Raw genomic sequence first — 23,882 nt, forward strand, 5'->3', positions numbered from 1 at the left:
GTTGAATTGATTAACGTCAACCCCGACTTAAACAAGTTGAAAAACTTATTCGGGTGTTACTGTCATGATTTGTGGTCTGGATTATGTTCTTGTTATTTTTTGTTATTTTTGGACTCTTTTAGTTCCTGTTTGCGCTCCCTTGTTTTAGTTACCATGGCGACTCATTAGTTTCACCTGAACACGCACCTGCTCTAATTAAGAGCCTATTATTAAAGCTTGTCTTTGCCAGTTAGTCGGACTGGAGACATCGCTCTTTTCTTGCTCGTTTCAAGCCATTGCTTCATTCATCCCGCAGTAAGTCTTGTTCGTTCCATGCCATCGTTTGTTAAGTTGTTTTATATGTCCATAGTTCAGTCTAAGTGTTTGCGTATGTTTCCTGCGTTAAGTCTTATGTTCCATAGCCTCTCGTGCAGTCGGCACGCTTTCCTTTTGTTTTAGTTCCTGTCTTTTGTCCTGCGTAGTTATATTAATAATAAATATGTTCCTACCTGCTACCTTTGTCCGGAAAAGTCTGATTGCATCCCGGGAGAACAATCCTCGCAGTAAGTTTGGAAAACCCCCTTGTCGTGACAGTTACCATTTAGTGATCAATTGTACAGGAACACTTCAGAAAACCACTGTCAGTAACTACAGTTTGTTGCTACATTTGTAAGTGCAAGTTAAAACTATGCTATGCAAAGTGAAAGCTATTTATCAACAACACCCAGGAATGACGTCGGCTTCACTGCGCCCAAGCTCATCTAAGATGGACTGATGGGAAGTGGAAATGTATTCTGTGGTCTGACGGGTGAACGTTTTAAAATTGTTTTTGGAAACTGTGAATATTGTGTCCTCCGGACCAAAGAGGAAAAGAACCATGTATGGCGCAATATGAAGCGTCAAATACCACAACAGAGACCCCGGACTGTTGAACAACTTAAGCTGTACATCAAGCAAGAATGGGAAATAATTCCTCCTGAAAAGCTTGAAAAATGTGTTGCTACATCTGTAAGTGCAAGTTAAAACTCTACTATGTAAAGTGAAAGGCATTTATCAACAACACCCAGAAATGCTGCAGGCTTCGCTGGGCACGAGCTCATCTAAGGTAAAAGTTTTAAGTACCAATGATTGTCACACACACACTTAAGTGTGGTGAGATTATCCTCTGCATTTGACTCATCACCATCACCCCCTGGGAGGTGAGGGCGGCAATGGTGGCCGCGGCCAGGAATCATTTTGGTTATTCAACCCCCATTTCCCACCATGGAAATACTATCCACTATACTAACGAGGACTGATGCAAAGTGTAAAAGTGTTCTGGGGTCTGACAAGTCCGCAATTTAAATTATTTTTGGAAACTGTGGACGTTGAGGAAAAGAACCATCTGGACTGTTATAGGCACAAAGTTGAAAAGCCAGCATCTGTGATGGTATGGGGGTGTATTAGTGCCCAAGGCATGGGTAACTTACACATCTGTGAAGGCACTCTTACTGCTGAAAGGTACATACAGATTTTGGAGCAACATATGTTGCCATCCAAGCAACGTTATCATGGACGCCCCTGCTTATTTCAGCAAGACAATGCCAAGCCACATTCTCCACGTGTTACAACAGCGTGGTTTCATAGTAAAAGAGTACAGGTACTGGACTGGCCTGCCTGTAGTCCAGACCTGTCTCCCATTGAAAATGTGCGGCACATTATGAAGCCTAAAATACCACAAGGGAGACCCCGGACTGTTGAACAACTTAAGCTGTACAACAAGCAAGAATGGGAAAGAATTCCACTTTCAAAGCTTAAAAAATGCTAAGTTCCCAAACATTTACTGAGTGTTGTTAAAAGGAAAGGCCAATTAACACAGTGGTGAAAATGCCCTTTTGCCTCTGTGTTTTCAAGCCATTTTCTGATCGTCTTTTCAGGATGGTGCCGTTTTGTGGGGGGTCTTTTTTTGTGGCTCCACAAGCATCTTCTCCCCGCCATCTTTGTTGTAGTTTTTAGCTCTTCTACAGCGACTCCACCACCAGATATACAGTACCGTATTTTTTGGACTTAAAATCCTTTCATTTTCTCAAAAATCTACAGTAATACTTCTGGTTGTGCTTATCGACCTCAAAGCAATTTTATTTGGTACATGGTGTAATGATAAGTGTGATCAGTAGATGGTAGTCACACATACTAGGTACGTGTAGACTGCAATATGACTCAAGTAAACAACACCAACATTTTATATGTTCCATTAAAAATAAAGAACATTACACACGGCGCTGAAAAATCCATCAAAATGTTTGATTGTCGGCCCATTACGGCTTCTGTAGTTAGAGATACGAGTATTATTATGGTGTGTGTATAAGGACCGCAAAATAGCACGCATTAGCACACCGTTTTGAACTTTTTTTTGAGCCGAGGCACATTTTTTTCATTGAAAAAATCCTGAGGCACACCACTGGCAGAAACATAAAAAAATTAGCCGATATTAACTGTAAAAAGTAGTTCTTGCAGTTGTTGGATATAAATTCAAACCATAACCAAGCATGCATCACTGTAGCTTGTTTCAAAGTAGGTGTATTGTCACCACCTGTCACCATACTTGCCAACCTTGGGAACTCCGAATTCGGGAGATGGGGGGCATGGTTGGGGTGGTGGTTCGTGGGGTTGGGGCGTGGTTAGGGTGGGGTTTGAGGTGGAGGCAGCATACCCCTTCCCCTTCGAGCTGTCCTGGATGAAACTAAATTCTTTTTTCCCAATCATTTCGGAACTTGCAAGCGTATTTCTTCTTCTTACTCGTCGCCGCCATGTCTCTTCTTCGTTCTTCTGCTTCGTCTCCTTCTTGTTGTGTGTGCAGTTGTGCAATGTTATTGTAGCGTCCCGGAAGAGTTAGTGCTGCAAGAGATTCTGGGTATTTCTTCTGTTGTGTTACGGTGCAGATGTTCTCCCGAAATATGTTTGTAATTTTTGTTTGGTGTGGGTTCACGGTGTGGCGCATATTTGTAACAGTGTTAAAGTTGTTTATATGGCCACCCTCAGTGTGACCTGTATGGCTGTTGAGCAGGTATGCATTGCATTCACTTGTGTGTGTGTGCTTGAAATTAACGTTATCATTAAGCGAGTTGACTGATCATAAAACGTGTCTACATTTATTGACATCTCAGAGTAAAGACCATTGTTAAACCCGTTCAACGCTATATTATTATGTGAATGGGCCGGCACGCTGTTTATATGGAGGAAAAGCGGACACCTGGACAGCATTCGTCAGTTAAGGAGTGAATGTTTCAGGTGAGAGAAGACGTTAAAGGCAGTGCCTTTAAGGCACGACCCCGATATTATTGTCCGGGTGGAAATCGGGAGAAATTCGAGCGAATGGCTGCCCTGGGAGATTTTCGGGAGGGGCACTGAAATTCAGGAGTAACCCGGGGAAATCAGGAGGGTTGGCAAGTATGCCTGTCACATCACGCCGTGACTTATTTAGATTTTTTGGTGTTTTTCTGTGTGTAATGTTTTAGTTCTTGTCTTGCGCTCCTATTTTGTTGTTGATTGTCATGTCATGTACAGATGTACTTTGTGGACGCCGTCTGCTGTTCCACATGCTGCAAGTCTTTGCTGTCGTCCAGCATTCTGTTTTTGTTTACTATGCAGCCAGTTCAGTTTTAGTTTCGTTTTGCAGAGCCATACCTAAGCTTCAATGCCTTTTCTTAGCGGCACTTGCCTTTTGTTTATTCTTTGTTTAAGCATTAGATACCTTTTTACCTGCACGGTGCCTCCCGCTGTCCGCATATTGTGATCACGACAAACCATGTTCCCGTCATCTACAAAGTAATTAGCTACCGGCTGCCACCTACTGATATGGAAGAGTATTACACGGTTAATTTGCTGAGTTCAAGACAGCACAGACACTCAACAACAGCACATTATTGGTTTGCAAAATATATTTTTAACCCAATAAGGTGAGTACACCAGACAATATCTCACGGTACACTAGTGTGCCGCGGCACAGTGGTTGAAAAACACTGCATTAGCAGACACAATATCTGGCGTTTTGTTTCACAATATTATGCAAAAACATTTTTTTTTACCTTCTGGTACCTGCTGATGTGTATTTGGGATCTGCATAAGTCCTGAAAATTTGCGCACGTCCGCCACAGTGGTACGTTCCGATTACGCTTCTTCTTGTTCTCTATCTTCTTGTTTTATTGGACATTCACCCTCTGCTGTTGCCATTTCTAATATAAAGTAGTGTAAAGTTCTTACTTATATTTTGCTATAGAAGTTAGCGCCATCTTTTGACACTTCTTCCGCTCCTGTCCTTGCACGCTACACCGCTACAACGAAGATGACGGGGACAAGACGCTGTCGAAGGTGAGTCACGGAAATAAGACCGCCCACAAAATGCCTCATCCTGGAGCAACTGTCAGAAAGCGACTTTAAGATGATCTGTAAAACATCATTTATGCAAGGAAGTGTCTTACATTTAGAAAAAAATCCTGACGCTTTTAATGCGCCTTTTGTGTGAAAAAAGATATAACCTGGTGCGCCCTATAATCCAGAAAATTCCGGTAAGTTAGAACTATATGGCAAGAGTGGCGAATACATGTGCATGTATGAGCTAGTCTGCCTCACAACAAGAGGATAGAGAAAAGACTTCAATGGCAAACTCCCACAAAGCTCTATAGGTAACACACTACCATAGATGGAGATTCCGTTGTCAACGATAGCAAAAAGGTCAGCAACGGGGAAAATGTCAAACGGCTTGTTATCGGAAAGTATGAAATAAGGTAACATTGTTTTATAAACATCTCTGCCATGCCTCTACGATTGAAAAGACTAGGATTAATGCAGATCCCAAATACACAACAACAGGTACCATTAGTTAAAAAAAGTTCGAGGTCAATTTTAATGTTCACAGAGGATACCATTCCGTGCACAACACTGTCTGGGGACTGAACCCACGCCCCTGCCACAAAAAGGAGACGCGTGTATGGTTACACAGCACCAGGGATTTACACAGGAGTTGATGAAATCTAGGTAGGTAGGTCTTGAGTTTTGTTGCACAAGTACAACAAAACTTTGTTTTCAGCACAAACCCGTTCAAGATTAGACAAACAAATAGTGTACAGGGTTACAGAACAGGAACGCTGATCGTTCGCCACAAGGCGCCCCGTAAAAGATGGGGAAAAAGTAATGGCTGGGGAAGGATGAGTAAAAAAAAATACAATCTAGACTGGACTCCTAAGGGGGCCCAGTCTGGAGTGGGAAAAAAGCCCTCCATAGCAAAGCACGTATACATACTACAACGTACATCTCGAGATATCTAGCAACAGAGGGAAGGGAGTGCGGGGTCACAGCAGTGGGCTGCAGCTCTGAGGTGCTGCCCATCCGTCCAACACCCTTATGGGATTTGCGTCAAGGGCGTTGGATGGGGGTTGGTGTATGTGTGCTTGGGGTATATTTTTTGTGGATGCATGTGTGTGTCTCTGTTCCGAGGCTTTGATGTCGTGCAGTCGCTAGTCCAAAGTCAACAGCAACAGGTGTGTGTCCATGAGAGACAAGAAGAGAGTTTGTTGTGTCTTCGCTGAACTGTCCTTCAGGAGAGTCTCCAAGCCAGGGAAACAATCCAAGTTGGAATGTTTTGTATGCGAGTGAAAATAAAATGTGCTTTTCACTCTAAATTGTCAATGACTGGTCCTCAAATTCATCCTGCGGGGAAGGTAGTCCGATTTTATCCAAATCACAAGAGTCTCTACAGTTCTTCCCGCATCCTCTAATCATTTGTGGCAGCTTTGGAGTACTTTGAAGACATCCTAGCAACTTCCAATCTGTCGACAAACCACAGTAACGCTTACTCCAATCAGCAGATGTCCTGTTGTCGTAATTCCCAAAAGGTGGATATCTTTACGTCCTCGACTGAAAGGGTCACCAGGCACGCGGCAATCTTTCTTCCCCCAAGAGTCCGTCGTGTGTCCAGCAACGACCGTTCCGTCACAACGAGCAGGCTCCCCCAAACCCAAGATCTTGTCAATATCGATGAGCCCAGTAAAATAGTTTCAATGCTTAGATTTGGAGAGCAGAGCAAAAAGAGGCAACAAAAAAGTTAAGAAAGACAAAGAAGCAAGCAGGAGGGATAAAGGAGAGGAAAGAGGAGAGTCCGCCCTCGATGAGTGCCAGAGAGAAAATCTTTTTTGATGAAGTCTGCACTTTTATTCTCTCAGTGGTGACAGAGCACAAAGGACTGGGAATTTCCTGCAAAAATATCATACACGCGTACTGTCATGCATAAATTCCATTTCCCATTTTTACACAATATGTTAGCAGTGGTTCTCAACCTTTTTTCAGTGATGTACCCCCTGTGAACATTTTTTCAATTCAAGTACCCCCTAATCAGAGCAAAGCATTTAAAAAAAAAAAAAAAAAGATAAAGAAGTAAAATACAGCACTACGTCATCAGTTTCCGATTTATTAAATTGTATAACAGTGCAAAATATTGCTCATTTGTAGTGTTCTTTCTTGAACTATTTGGGAAAAAAAGATATACAAATAACTAAAAACTTGTTGAAAAACAAAACAAGCGATTCAATTATAAATAAAGATTTCTACACATAGAAATGAACATCAACTTAATGGGTATTGTAATAGAGATCCATCTGGATTCATAAACTTCTAAACATTTCTTCACAAAAAAAGAAATCTTTAACATCAATATTTATGGAACATAGAATAGAATAGAATAGATCTTTATTGTCATTGCACAAGTACAGCGAGATTGATTTTTTGGTACAAGTCCCGCTAAGAGCAGACATACGTTACAGTGGAGGACAAGACAAAACCGCCAACGGATCAGCCACTTACGGCGCTCCTTAAAAAGGTGAGAAAAGGGTGACATTGGGAGAGAGGGGGGGGTGGGGGGGTAAAAAAAATATCAGTCTAAGGCTAGACACTCAGGAGGGGTCCAGACTGAGTCCAAGGAAAAAAACTCACATAGCATGGCACACATTTAGACATGGTACATATATCACACCAACTTGCAACAGAGGGAGGGGGTTGGGTTTGAGGAGACTCGCTGCCGCTGTATTGCGGTGCTCAGCCATCCACAGCCCCAGAGGATATAAGCAGTGGTGAAGGCGTTGATTTCAAGGGTGGGGGTCATGTGTGCATATATGCCCAATTTACTTGGGCAGTGGGCAGTTTGGTTACTGCACGGGTTCCGACAACGCCGCCCTCCATGAGTCACCGCTGCCTTGCGGGCAGGTCTTGGTTGACCAAAGGCTAGGGAAAGGACTACCCCGACAGAAAACCCCAGGTCACCCTTAGGCAAGGTGTAGCACCTGGTAGCCTCCCTCCTCAGGGTTACGAAGTGTTTACCGCTGCCTTGTGGTTTAGGTCTTGGTTGACCAAAGGCTAAGGGAGCAAACCCCGAAGACAAATCACAGCTTCTGGGTGAGGCTGGACATCCTGGCAGTTCCAATCACGTTACTGTCACAAGGTCTGTGGTGGACCATGCCAGTCAGAGCATAGCGACATACTCTACACAAGAGCAGAGATAGACACACCTATCATCTGGTCAGTCGCTGCAATGAGTCGTGGAATCAGTTTGTCTTGGCCTGGCCTTGCCCCTGAGAAACCTCGATTCGCCAAGTTTGTGCTGTTAGTCCCGCAAAAGCTAGCAGTACTTGAAACCTCTTGCAGGCAGTTTTCAGTTTTCAACTTGGGAGAGATGATGAATGTTTTTGTATGACTTCGGCCGATCAAAGTTCGACTGCAGGTGTTGTTGACAAAAAGGATGGTCAAAAACGTCTATCTTTGAGGAGTCCTCTGAAGATTTTCTTCAGAACAGCCTGTTCCTGTATCAAGGCCATTCAAGGGAGTCCAAATCATAGATTAAAAAGTTGTTTTTCTTCGAGAAGACACAAATAGTGACTTATCTCCTCTGTTTGTCCATGCTGGATTTCTTCAATTCCAATAATTATTCCTTCTCTGCAAACGTTTCCAAGATGAGATCCATTTTGCGATTCAACTCAGAAATCGCTCCAGTCTGTGTTCCCACAGCCCGACCCTATCCTTCCATTGCGTTGAACAGCCGTTGGGAACCTTGAGTGGCTGCCATCGTCTTCCGAATTTGTCGATACACCACAGCAATGCCCATCCCAATCAGCAAGTGCCCTGCGATCACAGCTCCAAATAAGTAGATGTCTTCGACGTCCTCAATGGAAAGGGCTGAGAGGCACATCATCCTCCATGTATTCCAGGAGTCCCTCAGGTACCCTGCAGCGATGGTTCCATCAGGGCAGCCAGGCTCCCCCGAATCTCTTTTTCTTGTCGAAAAGACTGTGTGAATTGCGTCAAGACTCCAGCTGATCATATTCTTATATTTATATTTGGATTTGAGGACAGCGCAAAGAAAGAGTCCTTAAAAAAGTTAAGACAAAGACAAAGACTCAGAGAGCAAGTAGGGAAGGAGGGAAAATTAAAATTGCATTGTTGCATTTCTTTTCACAGTTTATGAACTGAAATTGTTGTTGAAGTATTATTCAATAAATATATTTATAAAGGATTTTTGAATTGTTGCCATTTTTAGAATATTTTAAAATAATCTCACGCACCCCTTGGCATGCCTTCAAGTACACCCAGGGGTACGCGTACTCCCATTTGAGAACCACTGTGTTAAGGTCTTGGTCAAGGAGGTGACCCCAGGATGCAGAGGCGGGAGACAAGGTAGAAACAATTTAATTAGTCAAAAAGGGATAACTAAAGGCGATGGGGCAGAAGCGCACATCATGTAACATGGACAACATGGGTTCTTCAGTGGTACACAGGAAAAACGGCCAGGGCACACTGAGCAGGGCAAAAGTCCAACAAAAGAATCCTCTTTACCTCAGGGAGGCCAGGAAGCAAACACAAAAGAGACTTGGGAATTCAGGACTAGGGAGCGGCAACGTACCAGGTCTGGCGAGGTGAAGCAGACACACATATGAGAGAGGTCAGGAGACATTAACCATCAAAGTCAAGCTATCCTGCAGAAAGTCAGTGTTCAAAAACAAGAAAAACAAAAAACAAAATTAGAAGTATGTCAGACATGACACAGGAGCCAAGCGTGCAGGTTTCAACAAGCTTTTAATAATCTTTTCATCCATATTTTACTGCTTAGTCCCTTTGGGGTCGCGGGGGGCACTGGGGCCTATCTCAGCTACAATCGGGCGGAAGGCGCGGGTACACCCTGGACAAGTCGCGACATCATCGCAGGGTTTTAATAATTAATTGTTTTAAATCAAAATTCTCTCCCGCAGAACGCGACCTTTCAGTCGTGTCCGTATCCTCTCTCCCTCTCTGCTCCTGGCTGCTCACTGTTAAAGACAACAGATGATTAGATTGCCACCAGTGAAATCTAATCACCTGCCAGCTGTGTCTCGCCGTCAGCACATGGCAGGCCCCTAGCAAATGGTGCTCCGCCCTCAACCCATCGACAGAGGCGGTGACCTTTGCTCCTGCAGGCTTGCCTAATCACACTCCCTCCATAGGGTACTTCACTTGAACTAAGGAAAATTATCTGCCATTATCGGCCTGTCAAGACTTTCTAAAGCAAGTAAAATTAGCTAACCTCAATGAACCCCAAAATAGCATTAAATAATTATATTCTCACTAATAAGTGCACTTTTCTTGATAGAAAAAATATATGAGACCTTTTTACTCAATATGTTGAAAAATATTCTTAAATGAAGTCATACTTGCCAACCTTGAGACCTCTGAATTCGGGAGATGGGAGAGGGGGGGTTGGTGGTGGTGGGGGTGTATATTGTAGCGTCCCGGAAGAGTTAGTGCTGCAAGGGGGTCTGGGTATTTGTTCTGTTGTGTTTATGTTGTGTTACGGTGCGGACGTTCTCCCAAAATGTGTTTGTCATTCTTGTTTGGCGTGAGTTCACAGTGTGGCGCATATTTGTAACAGTATTAAGGTTGTTTATACGGCCACCCTCAGTGTGACCTGTATGGCTGTTGACAAAATATGCCTTGCATTCACATGTGTGTAAAAAGCCGCAGATATTATGTTATTGGGCCGGCACGCAAATGCAGTGCCTTTAAGGCACGCCACCCAATATTGTTGTCTAGGTGGAAATCGGGAGAAATTGGGGAGAATAGTTGCCCCGGGAGATTTTCGGGAGGGGCAACTGAAATCCGGGATTCTCCCGGGAAAATCGGGAGGGTTGGCAAGTATGACTGGGAGACGCAACTGCTCTGTACTTCTCCCTACATCCGTGTACCGCTCCGTACAGCGGCGTTTTAAAAAGTCATTAATTTTACTTTTTGAAACCGATACCAATAATAAGTTATGGACAAAAATGCCAACATGGCACTGCCATATTTATTATTGAAGTCACAAAGTGCATAATTTTTTTTTAACATGCCTCAAAACAGCAGCTTGGAATTTGGGACATGCTTTCCCTGAGAGAGTATGAAGAGGTTGAGGTGGACGGGGTTTAGGTAAGGGGGAGAGGGGGGTGTATACTGTAGCATCCCGGAAGAGTTAGTGCTGCAAGGGGGTTCTGGGTATTTGTTCTGTTGTGTTACGGTGCGGATGTTCTCCCGAAATGTGTTTGTCATTCTTGTTTGGTGTGGGCTCACAGTGTGGCGCATATTTGAAACAGTGTTAAAGTTGTTTATACGGCCACCCTCAGTGTGACCTGTATGGCTTTAGACCAAGTATGCGTTGCATTCACTTGTGTGTGTGAAAGCAGCCAGTTGCATAGGGGGGTATTGAATCCAAGGGGGGCCATTTTGCTCACCAAGTGCTGCGGGATGATGGTGTTGAACGCCGAGCTGAAGTCCAGAAACAACATCTGCACATGTGTGTCCTTTCCTTCCAGACGTTCTTAGCTCAGGTGGAGTGCGGAGGACATGGCGTCCTTTGTGGAGTGGTTAGGGCCATAAGCAAACTGGTATGGGTCGAATGTGGGGTGGGGAGGGTTGAGTCTGGAGACAAAATATTCCTTTACCAGTGCCATGGGGCGACAATCATTGAGGGACTAACGGGCTGGGCTGATTGCTGGCAGTTGTGCCTCGAGGTCCGCCCCTCGCCGAGGACGAACGAACTGAAGACACAGGTGCAGACATCACAACAAAGGAGAAGGCAGGATAATGATGACACACAACACAATACTCATGAACTTTGCTTTTTCTTTACCTGTAATACGAGACTAAGTGCATCCTTTACGGGAAACCAGACCATTCCGTATTCCAAGTCTTTGCAAAGCGAGCTGCAATCAATTTGTTTGCTAGACCGAGGACACACGCCTAACACCAGGCATGCTTCCTGTCCAACACTTTTAACCAAAACACTGACTCTGTTGTCCTTTCAGTACATTTTTATCAGTTTTTGTTGTGTTCCTTCATAATACGTGATGTCAACGTCCAATTATTTTCCAGGTGTATAATTACGCTGGCAGTTGTTCCGCGAAAACCCCAAAGCCAAACAGGACGTGTAAGTCATTTATTTTTCAGGGGGCATAAAAACTTTTTGGGATTCATATTTCTTAATTTTACTCAAATCTTTCAATCGACTTGAGCCCTTTCGATGAAACGATGCCACGGTTCTTAATTATACACATGTGCAGACAATTAGTTATTTTATCAATTTAAACCTGCCTTCAAAAGGGTCAAAATGATAAAGGAAAACATTACATTGATATTTTTGTGTAGGGCGGACATCTATGGCAAAATCTCAGCAAAAAATAGTGAAGGAAAATGTGCTTTCAAAGTGTTTTTGTGCCCATTAAAACCCGATAATTTTAAAAGGTTTTACATCCTTTTAAATCTTATGAGCATCCATGTCTTGTTTGGCTTTGAAAATGAATATTAACAAATGTGATTTTGCACTGAATCGAAGGCTGCACACCTAAAGAAAAACATGATTCTGAATAGAGTACAGACCAAACCCAAAACCTGTGAAATTGCCACGTTGTGTAAATGAAAACAGAATACAATGATTTGCAAATCCTTTTCAACTGAATAGACTGCAAAGACAAGATATTTAATGTTCAAATTGAAAAAGAAAATTTGTTTTTGCACTTAGAATTTATTAGCAGCAACATATTGCAAAAAAGTTGACACAGTGGCATTTTTAACACTGTGTTACATGGCCTTTCCCTTTAACAACACTCAGTAAATGTTTGGGAACTGAGGAGAACAATTTTTGAAGATGTTCAGGTGTAATTTTTTTCCCAATTCTTCCTGGATGTACAGCTTAAGTTGTTCAACAGTCTCTGTTTTGGTATTTTTAGCTTCATAATGCGCCACATATTTTCAATGGGAGACAGGTCTGGACTACAGACAGGCCAGTCTAATACCTGCACTCTTTTACTATGAAGCCACGCTGTTGTAACACGTGGCTTGGCGTTCTCTTGCTGAAATAAGCAGGGGCGCCCATGATAACGTTGCTTCGGTGGCAACATATGTTCCTCCAAAACCTGTATGTACCTTTCAGAATTAATGGTGCGTTCACAGATGGGTAAGTTACCCATGCCTTGGGCAATAAGACACCCACATTCCATCACATAGGCTGGCTTTTGAACTTTGCGCAAAGAACAGTCCGGATGGTGTTGCGTCTGAGCATTCTTCCCTCCCAGGGAATTAAAGTCACTTGTCAATCCCAAGTTCTTTCAGATGACATATATGCAGAGTAAGACAGAAAAGGAACATTATCAAGTTTTACTAAAGCTGTAGGAGACCAGCCCACACCAATGGGGTCATACGGGCATCTCGGAATGGTCTAACATTCAAACGGGAAGAGACAACTTCTTGAATATGAAAACAGCCCCCACCCTGTTCAGAAAGGAATACAGCCTCATTTATTTAATACAGATAAGATATAAAAGGAGTACTAAATATACTTCACTACTCCAACTCCAACATTTCAACCCTTCAAGGAAAAGCACAAAGTTTACTTGTGGACATAAGATACAAACATAGAAAGAGTACAAATGTAAAAATACTTCCTGTACACAATTTGTACTAGAGTACAAATGTAAAAATACAGTTTACTTGTGGACATAAGATACAAACATAGAAAAAGTACAAATGTAAAAATACTAGCTGCTTTAAACATGGCTATGAATAAAGAAAGAACTCTCAAACATATATGCTTTCTCTACAATGGTTATTGTCTTCTTAGGTCCGGAGGACACAACGTCCGCAGTTTCCAAAAATTATTTAAAATGTGGACTCGTCAGACTTTTCCACTTTGCATCTGTCCATCTTAAATGAGCTCGGGCCCAGCGAAGCCTGTGGCGTTTCTGGGTGTTGTTGATAAATGTCTTTCGCTTTGCATTGTAGAGTTTTAACTTGCACTTACAGATGTAGCGACCAACTGTAGTTACTGACAGTGGTTTTCTGAAATGTTCCTGAGCCCATGTGGTGATATCCTTCACACACTGATGTCGCTTTTTGATGCAGTACCGCCTGAGAGATCTAAGGTCATGGGCATTCAATGTTGGTTTTCTGCCTTCTGCTTACATGAGTAAAATTTCTCCAGATCCTTTTGATGATATGACAGATCGTAGATAGTGAAATCCCTAAATTCCTTGAAATAGCTCATTGAGAAATGTTGTATTTAAACTGTTGGACAATTTGTTGACAAAGTGGTGACCCTCGGCCCATCCTTGTTCGTGAAAGATTGAGCATTTCATGGAAGCTGCTTTTATACCCAATCATGGCCCCCACCTGTTCCCAATTAGCCTGTTCACCTGTGGGATGTTTGATGAGCATTCCTCAACTTTGTCAGTCTTTTGTGCCAGTTGTGCCAGCTTTTTTGAAACATGTCTTAGGCATCAAATTACAAATGAGCTAATACTTGCAAAAAATAACAAAGTTTAGCAGTTCGAACGTTAAATATCTTGTCTTTGCAGTCTGTTCAATTGAATATAGGTTGAAAAGGATTTGCAAATCATTGTATTCTGTTTTATTTATGATGTACACAATGTGCCAACTTAACCGGTTTTGGATTTTGTAGATCTGCGAGACCCCTAATATTTGAAATATATTCCAACAATTGAATATGATTCCAATTTTTTTTAGCATGTTTAATACGAAAGGGTTAAAGAAAAGTAACCAATATCAAAGCGATGATACTTCAATTTCTTGAAAACAATGGCTCTTACTGACACGTTTTTGGAAATGTAGTTGTAGGTCTTGCATAATTTTATCAATGGACTTTTACGAAGAACATAATTCAAAGTATTTGACTTGACCAACACTTCACAAGGTTTTTAAAGGAGGTTACTGTCACGATCCGCCTCCCGGATCTGACATAGTTTTAGTTATTGGGTCCTTTTGTGTGTTTTGTTAATTTTTGGATTCTTCCGATCCTTTTGTTTGAGCACTTCCTTTTTGTTTCTATATTTAAACCTGCCTCCTCCCTCTGTTCGGTCTTGGTTCATCATTTGCTCGATGCAACATTCACATTTTGGTTTATCTAAGTCCTTGTTTGTTTGCTAAGTCTCGTCTTAGCTTCCGGGCGTTTGGCACGGTCTTTTTGGACTGTTTGGACCCTATGCTAATTTTAGCATTAGCTTCCCGTGCGTAAGCACGGACTTTCCTTTTACCTTTTTGTACATTAAAATCAGCTCTTACCTGCAATCCTGCCTTGTCCGAGTCCTGCAGCATCTTGAGGTGACAACTTACGCATCAAAATGCGTTCCAAACGTGACAGTTACAGTTAAAAAGTACCAATGATTGTCACACACACAATAGGTGTGGCGAAATTATTCTCAGCATTTGACCCATCACCCTTGATCACCCCCTGGGAGGTGAGGGGAGGAGTGAGCAGCAGCGGTGCCGCGCCTGGGAATCATTTTTGGTGATATAACCCCCAATTCCAACCTTTGATGCTGAGTGCCAAGCAGTGAGGTAATGGGTCCCATTTTTATAGTCTTGGGAATGACTCGGTCTGAGAGATCTCCCAACCTACCATTCTCAGGGCGGACACTCTAACCACTAAGCCATTTTCTAAAAATGTTAAAGGGGAACATTATCACAATTTCAAAAGGGTTAAAAACAATAAAAATCAGTTCCCAGTGGCTTGTTGTATTTTTGGAAGTTTTTTTCAAAATTTTACCGGTCTCGGAATATCCCTAAATAAAGCTTTAAAGTGCCTTATTTTCAGCTCTCTGCGAAGACACTGGCCATTTCCCTGTGACATCACACAGTGCTGCCAATGTAAACAACAAAATGGGAATACCACAGCAAGATATAGTGACATTAGCTCGGATTCAAACTCTGATTTCAGCGACTTAAGCGATTCAACAGATTACGCATGTATTGAAACGGATGGTTGGAGTATGAAAATATTGAAGAAGAAACTGAAGCTATTGAGCGAATAGCTATTGACGCTATTCATAGCCATAGCATGGCCGAATAGCTGCGTTAGCATCGCCGGTAAAATGTGCGGACCAAACGATCAGGACTTTCGCATCTTGTGACACTGGAGCAACTTAAATCCGTCGATTGGTAAGTGTTTTTTTTCGCATTAAATGTGGGTGGAAGGAAACATAATATAGTTGCAAATGCATCTGCAGGTTATCCATACATCTCTGTGCCATGTCTGCTTTAGCACCGCCGGTAAATAGCATGTTAGCATCGATTAGCATAGCATGTTAGCATCAATTAGCTGGCAGTCAACATCAACAAAACTCACCTTTGTGATTTCGTTGACTATCGTTGCAAATGCATCTGCAGGTTATCCATACATCTCTGTGCCATGTCTTCCTTAGCATCGTCGGTAAAATGTGGAGCCACTCTGGCACATTCAATGGGGGTCTGGCGGCAGACACTTTCGCATCTTCGGGCCAGTGGTGCAACTTGAATCTCTCCCTGTTAGTGTTGTTACACCCTCCGACAACACACCGTCGAGGCATGATGTCTCCAAGGTTCCAAAAAAGTCAAAAAAATGGAAAATAACAGAGCTGAGACCCGGTGTTTGTAATGTGTTGAAAATGAAAATGGTGGGTGTGTTACCTCGGCGACGTCACCTCCAGCGCGATTAACAGAAAGGCGTTTAATTCGCCAAAATTCACCCATTTAGAGTTCGGAAATCGGTTAAAAAAATAGATGGTCTTTTTTCTGCACCATCAAGGTATATATTGACGCTTACATAGGTCTGGTGATAATGTTCCCCTTTAAAATGTTTCCAGGCCACATGATGGATCTACTTCGAACGCAGGGTAGAAACGGTGCTGTGGCTTTACTGGAAAGCCTGATGATCCACTACCCGACCCTGTACACTCAAGTTACTGGACGCAAACCCAGCTCTGAACCGTCAAGATTCAGTGGTTTGTTACCTCAATCATTTTCACGGAACAAGCTCCTACGACATGTCTCGACTGAAGTTTGACCTTCCCCAACAGGCCTGATAAAGTATTCAGAACTGACCGAGTACCTTATCCGAGCCGTCACTGCGATGCAGAATGAGCTCCAGGAAACTCGCAGCGAAAACGGGAAAATGAACGCTCGCTGTGCTTCCTTGGAGTCTGAGATCCAGCTGGTTGTGGAGCGCGAGGAGAGCTCCAGCCGCCTCCAGGCTGAGTGTGAGCGCCTGCAGAGACACGCGAGCACGCTGCAACGGGAAGTCGCCAACCTCAAGGACGAGAAGTGCGACTTGTACATGCGCTACACGGCGGCCATCGAGGAGAAATCGGCCATGAACATGCGCCTCCATGACCTCAACCTGCAGGTATGTAAACAATAATAATATCTATCAGTGTCCTTTTTTCACGTTTGATACGATACCGTTATTGGCTAATACTATCTATCCATCCATCCCTTTTTATACCGCTTGTCCCTTTTGGGGTGGCAGGGGGTGCTGGAGTCTATCTCAGCTGCATTCGGGCGTAAGGCGGGGTACACCCTGGACAAGTCGCCACCTCATCGCAGGGCTTGGCTAATACCGATATTAACCATTTATAATATTAGTAGAGATGTCCGATAATTGCTTAAAAATGTAACATCGGAAATTATCAGTATCGGTTTCAAAGGGAGCGCTACACGGACGGTTTACTGGCGACACTTGATGTCCTGATCAAACAGCCGCGAGCGTAGCATAACCACAATAAGAGTGTGTTGTTGCTGGTGCTGTAGCTGTGGCGAACAAGCGAACTCGCTCGGTAACTGACTAACAAAACCATGTCTATGGTTTGGGAGGGCAGCACAGTGGAAAAGGGATTAGTGTGTCTACCTCACAATACATAGGTCCCGAATAGTCCTGGGTTCAATCCCGGGCCCGGGATCTTTCTGTGTGGAGTTTGCATGTCCTCCCCGTGACTACGTGGGTTTCCTCCAGGTACTCCGACTTCCTCCCACCTCCAAAGACATGCACCTGGGGATAGGTTGATTGGCAACACTAAATGGGCACTAGTGTGTGTATGTGAGTGTGAATGTTGTCTGTCTATCTGTGTTGGCCCTGTGATTAGGTGGCGACTTGTCCAGGGTGTAGCCCGCCTTCTGCCCGATTGTAGCTGAGATAGGCACCAGCGCCTCCCGCGACCCCAAAGGGAATACGCGGTAGAAATGGATGGATGCATGGATGGTTTGGGATTATCTTAGAGAAAATTGGCAATTTGCAATGTATGCAAAAAGTTGGTTATGCGAGGAAGAACCAGGACGCCTTCCTTTAATATGAGCAATTCGATCCCACATAAGGAGATACACCATGAATACAAGCGGAAGATGGATGAAAAGCAAACACCGAAAAAAAGTAGTACCACACAGTTGTCACTTAAAGCCTCCGCTGAGAAAGAACAAAAATACAACAAAAACCACCCCAGGCTGGTCAGGGACAACGCACGCAGTATGTCAAAAGCTACGGTGAAGTTTGGTGTGGACAGTCCGCCCGGCATGGCACACACTTTGCAGCATGCAGTGAACGGAGGTGCCCTGTCTCAACGCAGAATTTCAGAAGCTCTGACCGACTGCTAGGCCACTTCAAGCACTCACCACTATCTTGCAGTACATTCAAATACGTTAGAGCAGGGCAGAATGACTCCAGTTTATAATTAACAAACTGTAGTTAGTGACAGTGGTTTTCTGAAGTGTTTCTGAAACCGTGTGGTGATATCCTTTACACACAGATGTCACTTTTTGATGCAGCAGCACCTGAGGGATTGTTTTCACCCTTGCCGCTTGCGTGCAATGATTTCTCCAGATTCTCTGAAGCTTTTGATGGTGAAATCCCAAAATTATTTTAAATAGCTGGTAGAGAAATGTTGTTCTTAAACCGTTGGACGATTTGCTCATGCATTTATTCACAAAGTGGTGACCCTCACCCCATGTGTGAATGACTGAGCATTTGATGGAAGCTGCTTTTGTACCCAATCATGACACCCACCTGTTCCCAATTAGCCTGTTCACCTGTGGGATGTTACAAATAAGTGTTTGATGAGCATTCCCCAACTTTCTCAGTCTTTTTTTGCCAACCGTGCCAGCTTTTTTGAAACATGTCACAGGCATCAAATTCCAAATGAGCTAATATTTGCGAAAAATAACAAAGTTTACTCGCTCGAACGTTAAGTATCTTGTTTTTGCAGTCCATTCAATTGAATATAGGTTGACAAGGATTTGCGAATCATTCTATTCTGTTTTTATTTATGATTTACACAACGTTCACTGGTTTTGGGGTTCGTACTTAGATGTTGCTGTATCAATGTTGCACCATGTTCATGTATAGTCCTTGTGTCTTGCATAACGGCAGACATATCAGCTTCAAACAGAACTGCAGAAGGCCGAGACGGAAAGAGACTTCCAAAAACGGCGCTCTCTTAGATGCGTCTCTCAGGCTGAAGCCTCCCAACTTCAAGAAGAAGTGAGGACCCTACGCTTCCAGCTGAAAAAGATAGAAAAATTAAACCCGGTAAGACAAATGGATAAACTTTTGAATAGTCCATCACTATTTCAGCTGTCACGTTTTGTATTTGATCCACTCTCCGAACTTTCTCAGGTTCAACAGGCCATTCTGCCCCGTGACGTAGCCGAGGCGATTGACAGCCAGGCCGAGCTTGTGGAGAAGCTCAGGTGTTCCAGAGAAGAGAATGAAAAGTTGCACAAAGAAAAACAAGATGTGAGTGTTGTGATTGTGACCACGCGGTACTGCCCGATGTTAACGATACATGATCGACACAAAAGTCGGCAAAAGTCCCCAAAATTTTCTAAATACCTACCCAGCTTCGAGTCCCACAAGTCCCGCCGCCGGCCGGGATGCCCAAAGTATCCAGAACGAATTTGGAAAAGTCCCACAGGAAGGCGGGGAGAAAAGTGACAAAAGTTGGTAAAATGTTCAAAAATCACACCCAGGTTCGAGTGCCACAAGTCTCAATATAGGTCATCACATCTCAGCAACAAGCTGTAATATCTTACTGAGATCATTTAGGACCAAATCCCTTAAAACAAGTAAAACACTCTAGCATAAAATCTTATGTACGGCCACGGGATGCCCAAAATGCCCATAACACACCAAGCCGAGTCCCACGGAGAAGGGGGGGATAAAAATTGGAAAAGTCGGCAAAAGTCCCAAAAATTTTCAAAAAAACCTACCCAGGTTCGAGACCCACAAGTCCAGCCGCCGGCCGGGATGCCCAACTGAAGTACTGGCTGTCCAGAGTCGGGACCCAGGATGGACCGCTCGCCTGTGTATCAGTTGGGGACATCTCTACGATGCTGATCCGCCTCCGCTTGGGATGGTTTCCTGTGGACGGGACTCTCGCTGCTGTCTTGGATCCGCTTTGAACTGAACTCTCGCGGCTGTGTTGGAGCCACTATGGATTGAACTTTCACAGTATCATGTTAGACCCGCTCGACATCCATTGTTTTCGGTCCCCTAGAGGGGGGGGGGGTTGCCCACTTCTGAGGTCCTCTCCAAGGTTTCTCATAGACAGCATTGTCACTGAAGTCCCACTGGATGTGAATTCTCCCTGCCCACTGGGTGTGAGTTTTCCTTCCCTTCTGTGGGTTCTTCCGAGGATGTCGTAGTCGTAGTGGTTTGTACATTCCTTTGAGAAATTTGTGATTTGGGGCTATATAAATAAACATTGATTGATTGATTGATTGAAAATGTCCAAAACGTGCCCAGCAAAGTCCCACGGGAAGGCGGGGAGAAAAGTGACAAAAGTCGGGAAAATGTTCAAAAATCATACCTGGGTTGTGGCAATCCATATGGGACTCGAACCTGGGTAGGAATTTTGTACATTTTTGGGACTTTTTCCAACTTTTCAAACTTTTATCCCCCACTTCCCAGTGGGACTTTGCTGAGTGCCTTTTGGACATGTTTTGCATCCTGGGACTTGTGGGACTTGAACCTGGGTAGGTATTTTGAACATTTTTGGGGACATTTGACAAATGTTCTCACTTTTCTCCCCCACTTCCCGTGGGACTTTGCTGGTTGTATTTTGGACATTTTTTGCACCCCGGGACTTATACGGCCGGCGGCAGGACTCGTGGGACTGGAACCCGGGGAGTATTTTGGACAAAATTGGTATTTTGACCATTTTGACTGCCTTTTCCTCTCTTATTCCCCGCCTTCCTTTGCACCATGTGTTTTGGACATTTGGATAAAAATACCTTCAAGCATATAGGTCATCAAATCTCAGCAACAAGCTGTAATAACAAGCAATATAGGTCATCAAATCTCAGCAACAAGCTGTAATATCTTACTGAGATCATTTAGGACCAAAACCCTTAAAACAAGTAAAACACGCTAACATAAAATCTTATGTATGGCCGCGCAAGTCCCGGGATGCCCAACATGCCCATAACACACCTAGCCGAGTCCCACGGGAAGGCGCGGAGAAAAGTGCCAAAAGTCGGTAAAATGTTCAAAAATCATACCTGGGTAGTGGCACTCCCTATGGGACTCGAACCTGGGTAGGAATTTTTAAACATTTTGGGACTTTTTTCAACTTTCCCAACTTTTATCCCCCACTTCCTGTGGGACTTTGCTGAGTGTCTTTTGGACATTTTTGGCATCCTGGGACTTGTGGGACTTGAACCTGGGTAGGTATTTTGAAAATTTTTGGGGACATTTGACGACTTTTCCCACTTTACTCCCCCACTTCCCGTGGGACTTTGCTGGGTGCATTTTGGACATTTTCTCCCCCCCTGGACTTATGCGGCCGGCGTCGGGACTCGTGGGACTAGAACCCGGGGAGTATTTTGGACAAAATTGGGACTTTTCACCATTTTGACTGTCTTTTCCCCTCTTATTCCCCGCCTTCCTTTGCACCATAACTGGGTGTGTTTTGGACATTTGGACAAAAATACCTTCAAGCATGTTTTACTCAATATAGGTCATCAAATCTCAGCAACAAGCTGTAATATCTTACTGAGATCATTTAGGACCAAAACCCTTAAAACAAGTAAAACACTCTAACATAAAATCTTATGTATGGCCGCACAAGTCCCGGGATGCCCAACATGCCCATAACACACCCAGCAAAGTCCCACGGGAAGGCGGGGAGAAAAGTGCCAAAAGTCGGTAAAATGTTTAAAAATCATACCTGGGTTGTGGCACTCCATGTGGGACTCGAACCTGGGTAGGAATTTTGTACATTTTTGGGACTTTTTCCAACTTTTCAAACTTTTATCCCCCATTTCCCGTGGGACTTGGCTGAGTGCGTTTTGGACATTTTTTGCATCCTGGGACTTGTGGGACTTGAACCTGGGTAGGTATTTTGAACATTTTTGGGGACATTTGACAAATGTTCTCACTTTTCTCCCCCACTTCCCGTGGGACTTTGCTGGGTGCATTTTGGACATTTTTTGCCCCCCTGGACTTATGCGGCCGGTGGCGGGACTCGTGGGAATAGAGGTATTTTGGACATTTGTGGCACATTGACCATTTGTTTTGACCATTACAAATGGTCAAAACTTTTGACCATTTTGGCCGCCTTTTCCCCTCTTCTTTCCCGCCTTCCTGTGCACCATTGCTGGGTGTGTTTTGGACATTTGGACAAAAATACCTTCTAGCAGGTCATCACATCTTAGCAACAAGCTGTAGTATCTTACTGAGATCATTTAGGACCAAAACCCTTAAATCAAGTAAAACACTCTAACATAAAATCCCGGGATACCCGACATGCCCATAACACACCCAGCCGAGTCCCACGGGGATGGGTGGGGGAAGATAAAAGTTGGAAAAGTCGGCAAAAGTCCCAAAAATTTTCAAAATACCTACCCAGGTTCGTGTCCCACATGTTCCGCCGCAGGCCGTGCAAGTCCTACCGCCGGCCGGGATGCCCAAAATGTCCAAAACGCGGCCAGCAAAGTCCCATGGGAAGGCGGGGAGAAAAATGAAGAAAGTCGGTAAAATTTTCAAAAATCACACCCACGTTCGAATGCCACAAGTCTCAATATAGGTCATCACATCTCAGCAACAAGCTGTAGTATCTTACTGAGATCATTTAGGACCAAAACCCTGAAATCAAGTAAAACACTCTAACATAAAATCTTATGTATGGCTGTGCAAGTCCCGGGATGCCCAACATGTCCATTACAATCCAATCCAATCCACTTTATTTATATAGCACATTTAAACAACAATAAAGTTTCCAAAGTGCTGCACAGCCATGTTAAAAACAATATTATGCTCCACCAATGACTGAATAAAACAAAAAATGAATAAAAATAAAACCAATAAAAACAATATAAAAACAAATATGATTAAAAACTATTTTAAAAGGTAAAATCAATTAAAACAGTAAAATAAAAATCAAAGTGTATAAAAAACACAGAGGACAACAGAGGACAGAGGACCACACAACTCACGTAGTGTTAAAAGCCAAAGAATAAAAGTGGGTCTTAAGACGAGACTTAAAACACTCCATTGTGGAAGCAGTTTGAACATGGAGCGGCAGAGTGTTCCAGAGCTTAGGGCCGACCACAGAGAAGGCCCTGTCTCCCCTGGTCTTAAGTCTGGTCTTGGGCACCACGAGCTGGAGCTGGCTCTCGGACCTCAGAGCGCGCGCAGGGATGTAAATTTGGATGAGGTCCGAGATATATTGAGGTGCCAGTCCATGTAAAGATTTAAAAACAAACAGCAATGTTTTAAAATCAATTCTAAAATGAACAGGGAGCCAGTGCAAACTCTGAAGAATTGGGGTTATATGCTGGTGTTTCCTGGCCCTTGTTAAAAGTCGTGCTGCCGCGTTCTGGACTAACTGCAACCGGGAGAGAGCTTTTTGGCTAATGCCAGCATAAAGTGCATTGCAGTAGTCCAGGCGACTTGAAATAAAAGCATTCACGACTTGTTCAAAAAGGTTAAAAGATAAAAACGGTTTAACCTTTACTAAAAGACGAAGGTGATAAAAACACGATTTTAAAACGCCATTGACTTGTTTGTCTAGTTTAAAATCGCTGTGTATAGTGACGCACCCAGCCGAGTCCCACGGGGAAGGGTGGGGGGAGATAAAAGTTGGAAAAGTCGGTAAAAGTCCCAAAAATGTTCAAAATACCTACCCAGGTTCAAGCCCCACATGTTACGCCGAAGGCCGTGCAAGTCCTACCGCCGGCCGGGATGCCCAAAATTTCCTAATATGCGCCCAGCAAAGTCCAACGGGAAGGCGGGGAGAAAAATGAAAAAAGTCGGTAAAATTTTAAAAAATCACACCCGGTCTTAAGACTTGTGCCACTCCATGTGGGACTCCATCTTGGGTAGGTATTTTGAACATTTTTGGGACTTTTGCCAACTTTTATCCCCCCACCCCGTGGGACTCGACTGGGTGTGTTATGGATATTATGGGCATCCCGGGACTTGCGCGGCAGGTGGCAGTACTTGTGGCACTCCAACCTGGGTAGGTATTCTGGACATTTCTGGGGACTTTTGACGACTTTTCTCACTTTTCTCCCCCACTTCAAGTGGGATTTTGTTGGATGCGTTTTGGAAATTTTTT

General features: G+C 43.7%; 1 protein-coding gene across 5 annotated transcripts in view; it reads left to right on the top strand.

Moving 5' to 3' along the window:
- Positions 1 to 23,882, top strand: part of card14 (caspase recruitment domain family, member 14) — a 123,006-nt gene that overhangs the window by 23,454 nt on the left and 75,670 nt on the right. For all 5 annotated transcript variants that reach the window (XR_009803113.1, XM_061880639.1, XM_061880641.1 and 2 more), the window contains 4 exons: positions 16,143 to 16,280; positions 16,356 to 16,681; positions 18,695 to 18,853; positions 18,941 to 19,060. Coding sequence is in view for 4 of the 5 variants with exons in the window: in XM_061880639.1 (XP_061736623.1) it covers positions 16,143 to 16,280; positions 16,356 to 16,681; positions 18,695 to 18,853; positions 18,941 to 19,060 (743 nt within the window). In the remaining variant the exon portion in view is untranslated. The remainder of the gene's footprint in view (positions 1 to 16,142; positions 16,281 to 16,355; positions 16,682 to 18,694; positions 18,854 to 18,940; positions 19,061 to 23,882) is intronic.

This window comes from Nerophis ophidion, linkage group LG20, assembly GCF_033978795.1.
Source record: "Nerophis ophidion isolate RoL-2023_Sa linkage group LG20, RoL_Noph_v1.0, whole genome shotgun sequence".
NCBI lineage: Eukaryota > Metazoa > Chordata > Actinopteri > Syngnathiformes > Syngnathidae > Nerophis > Nerophis ophidion.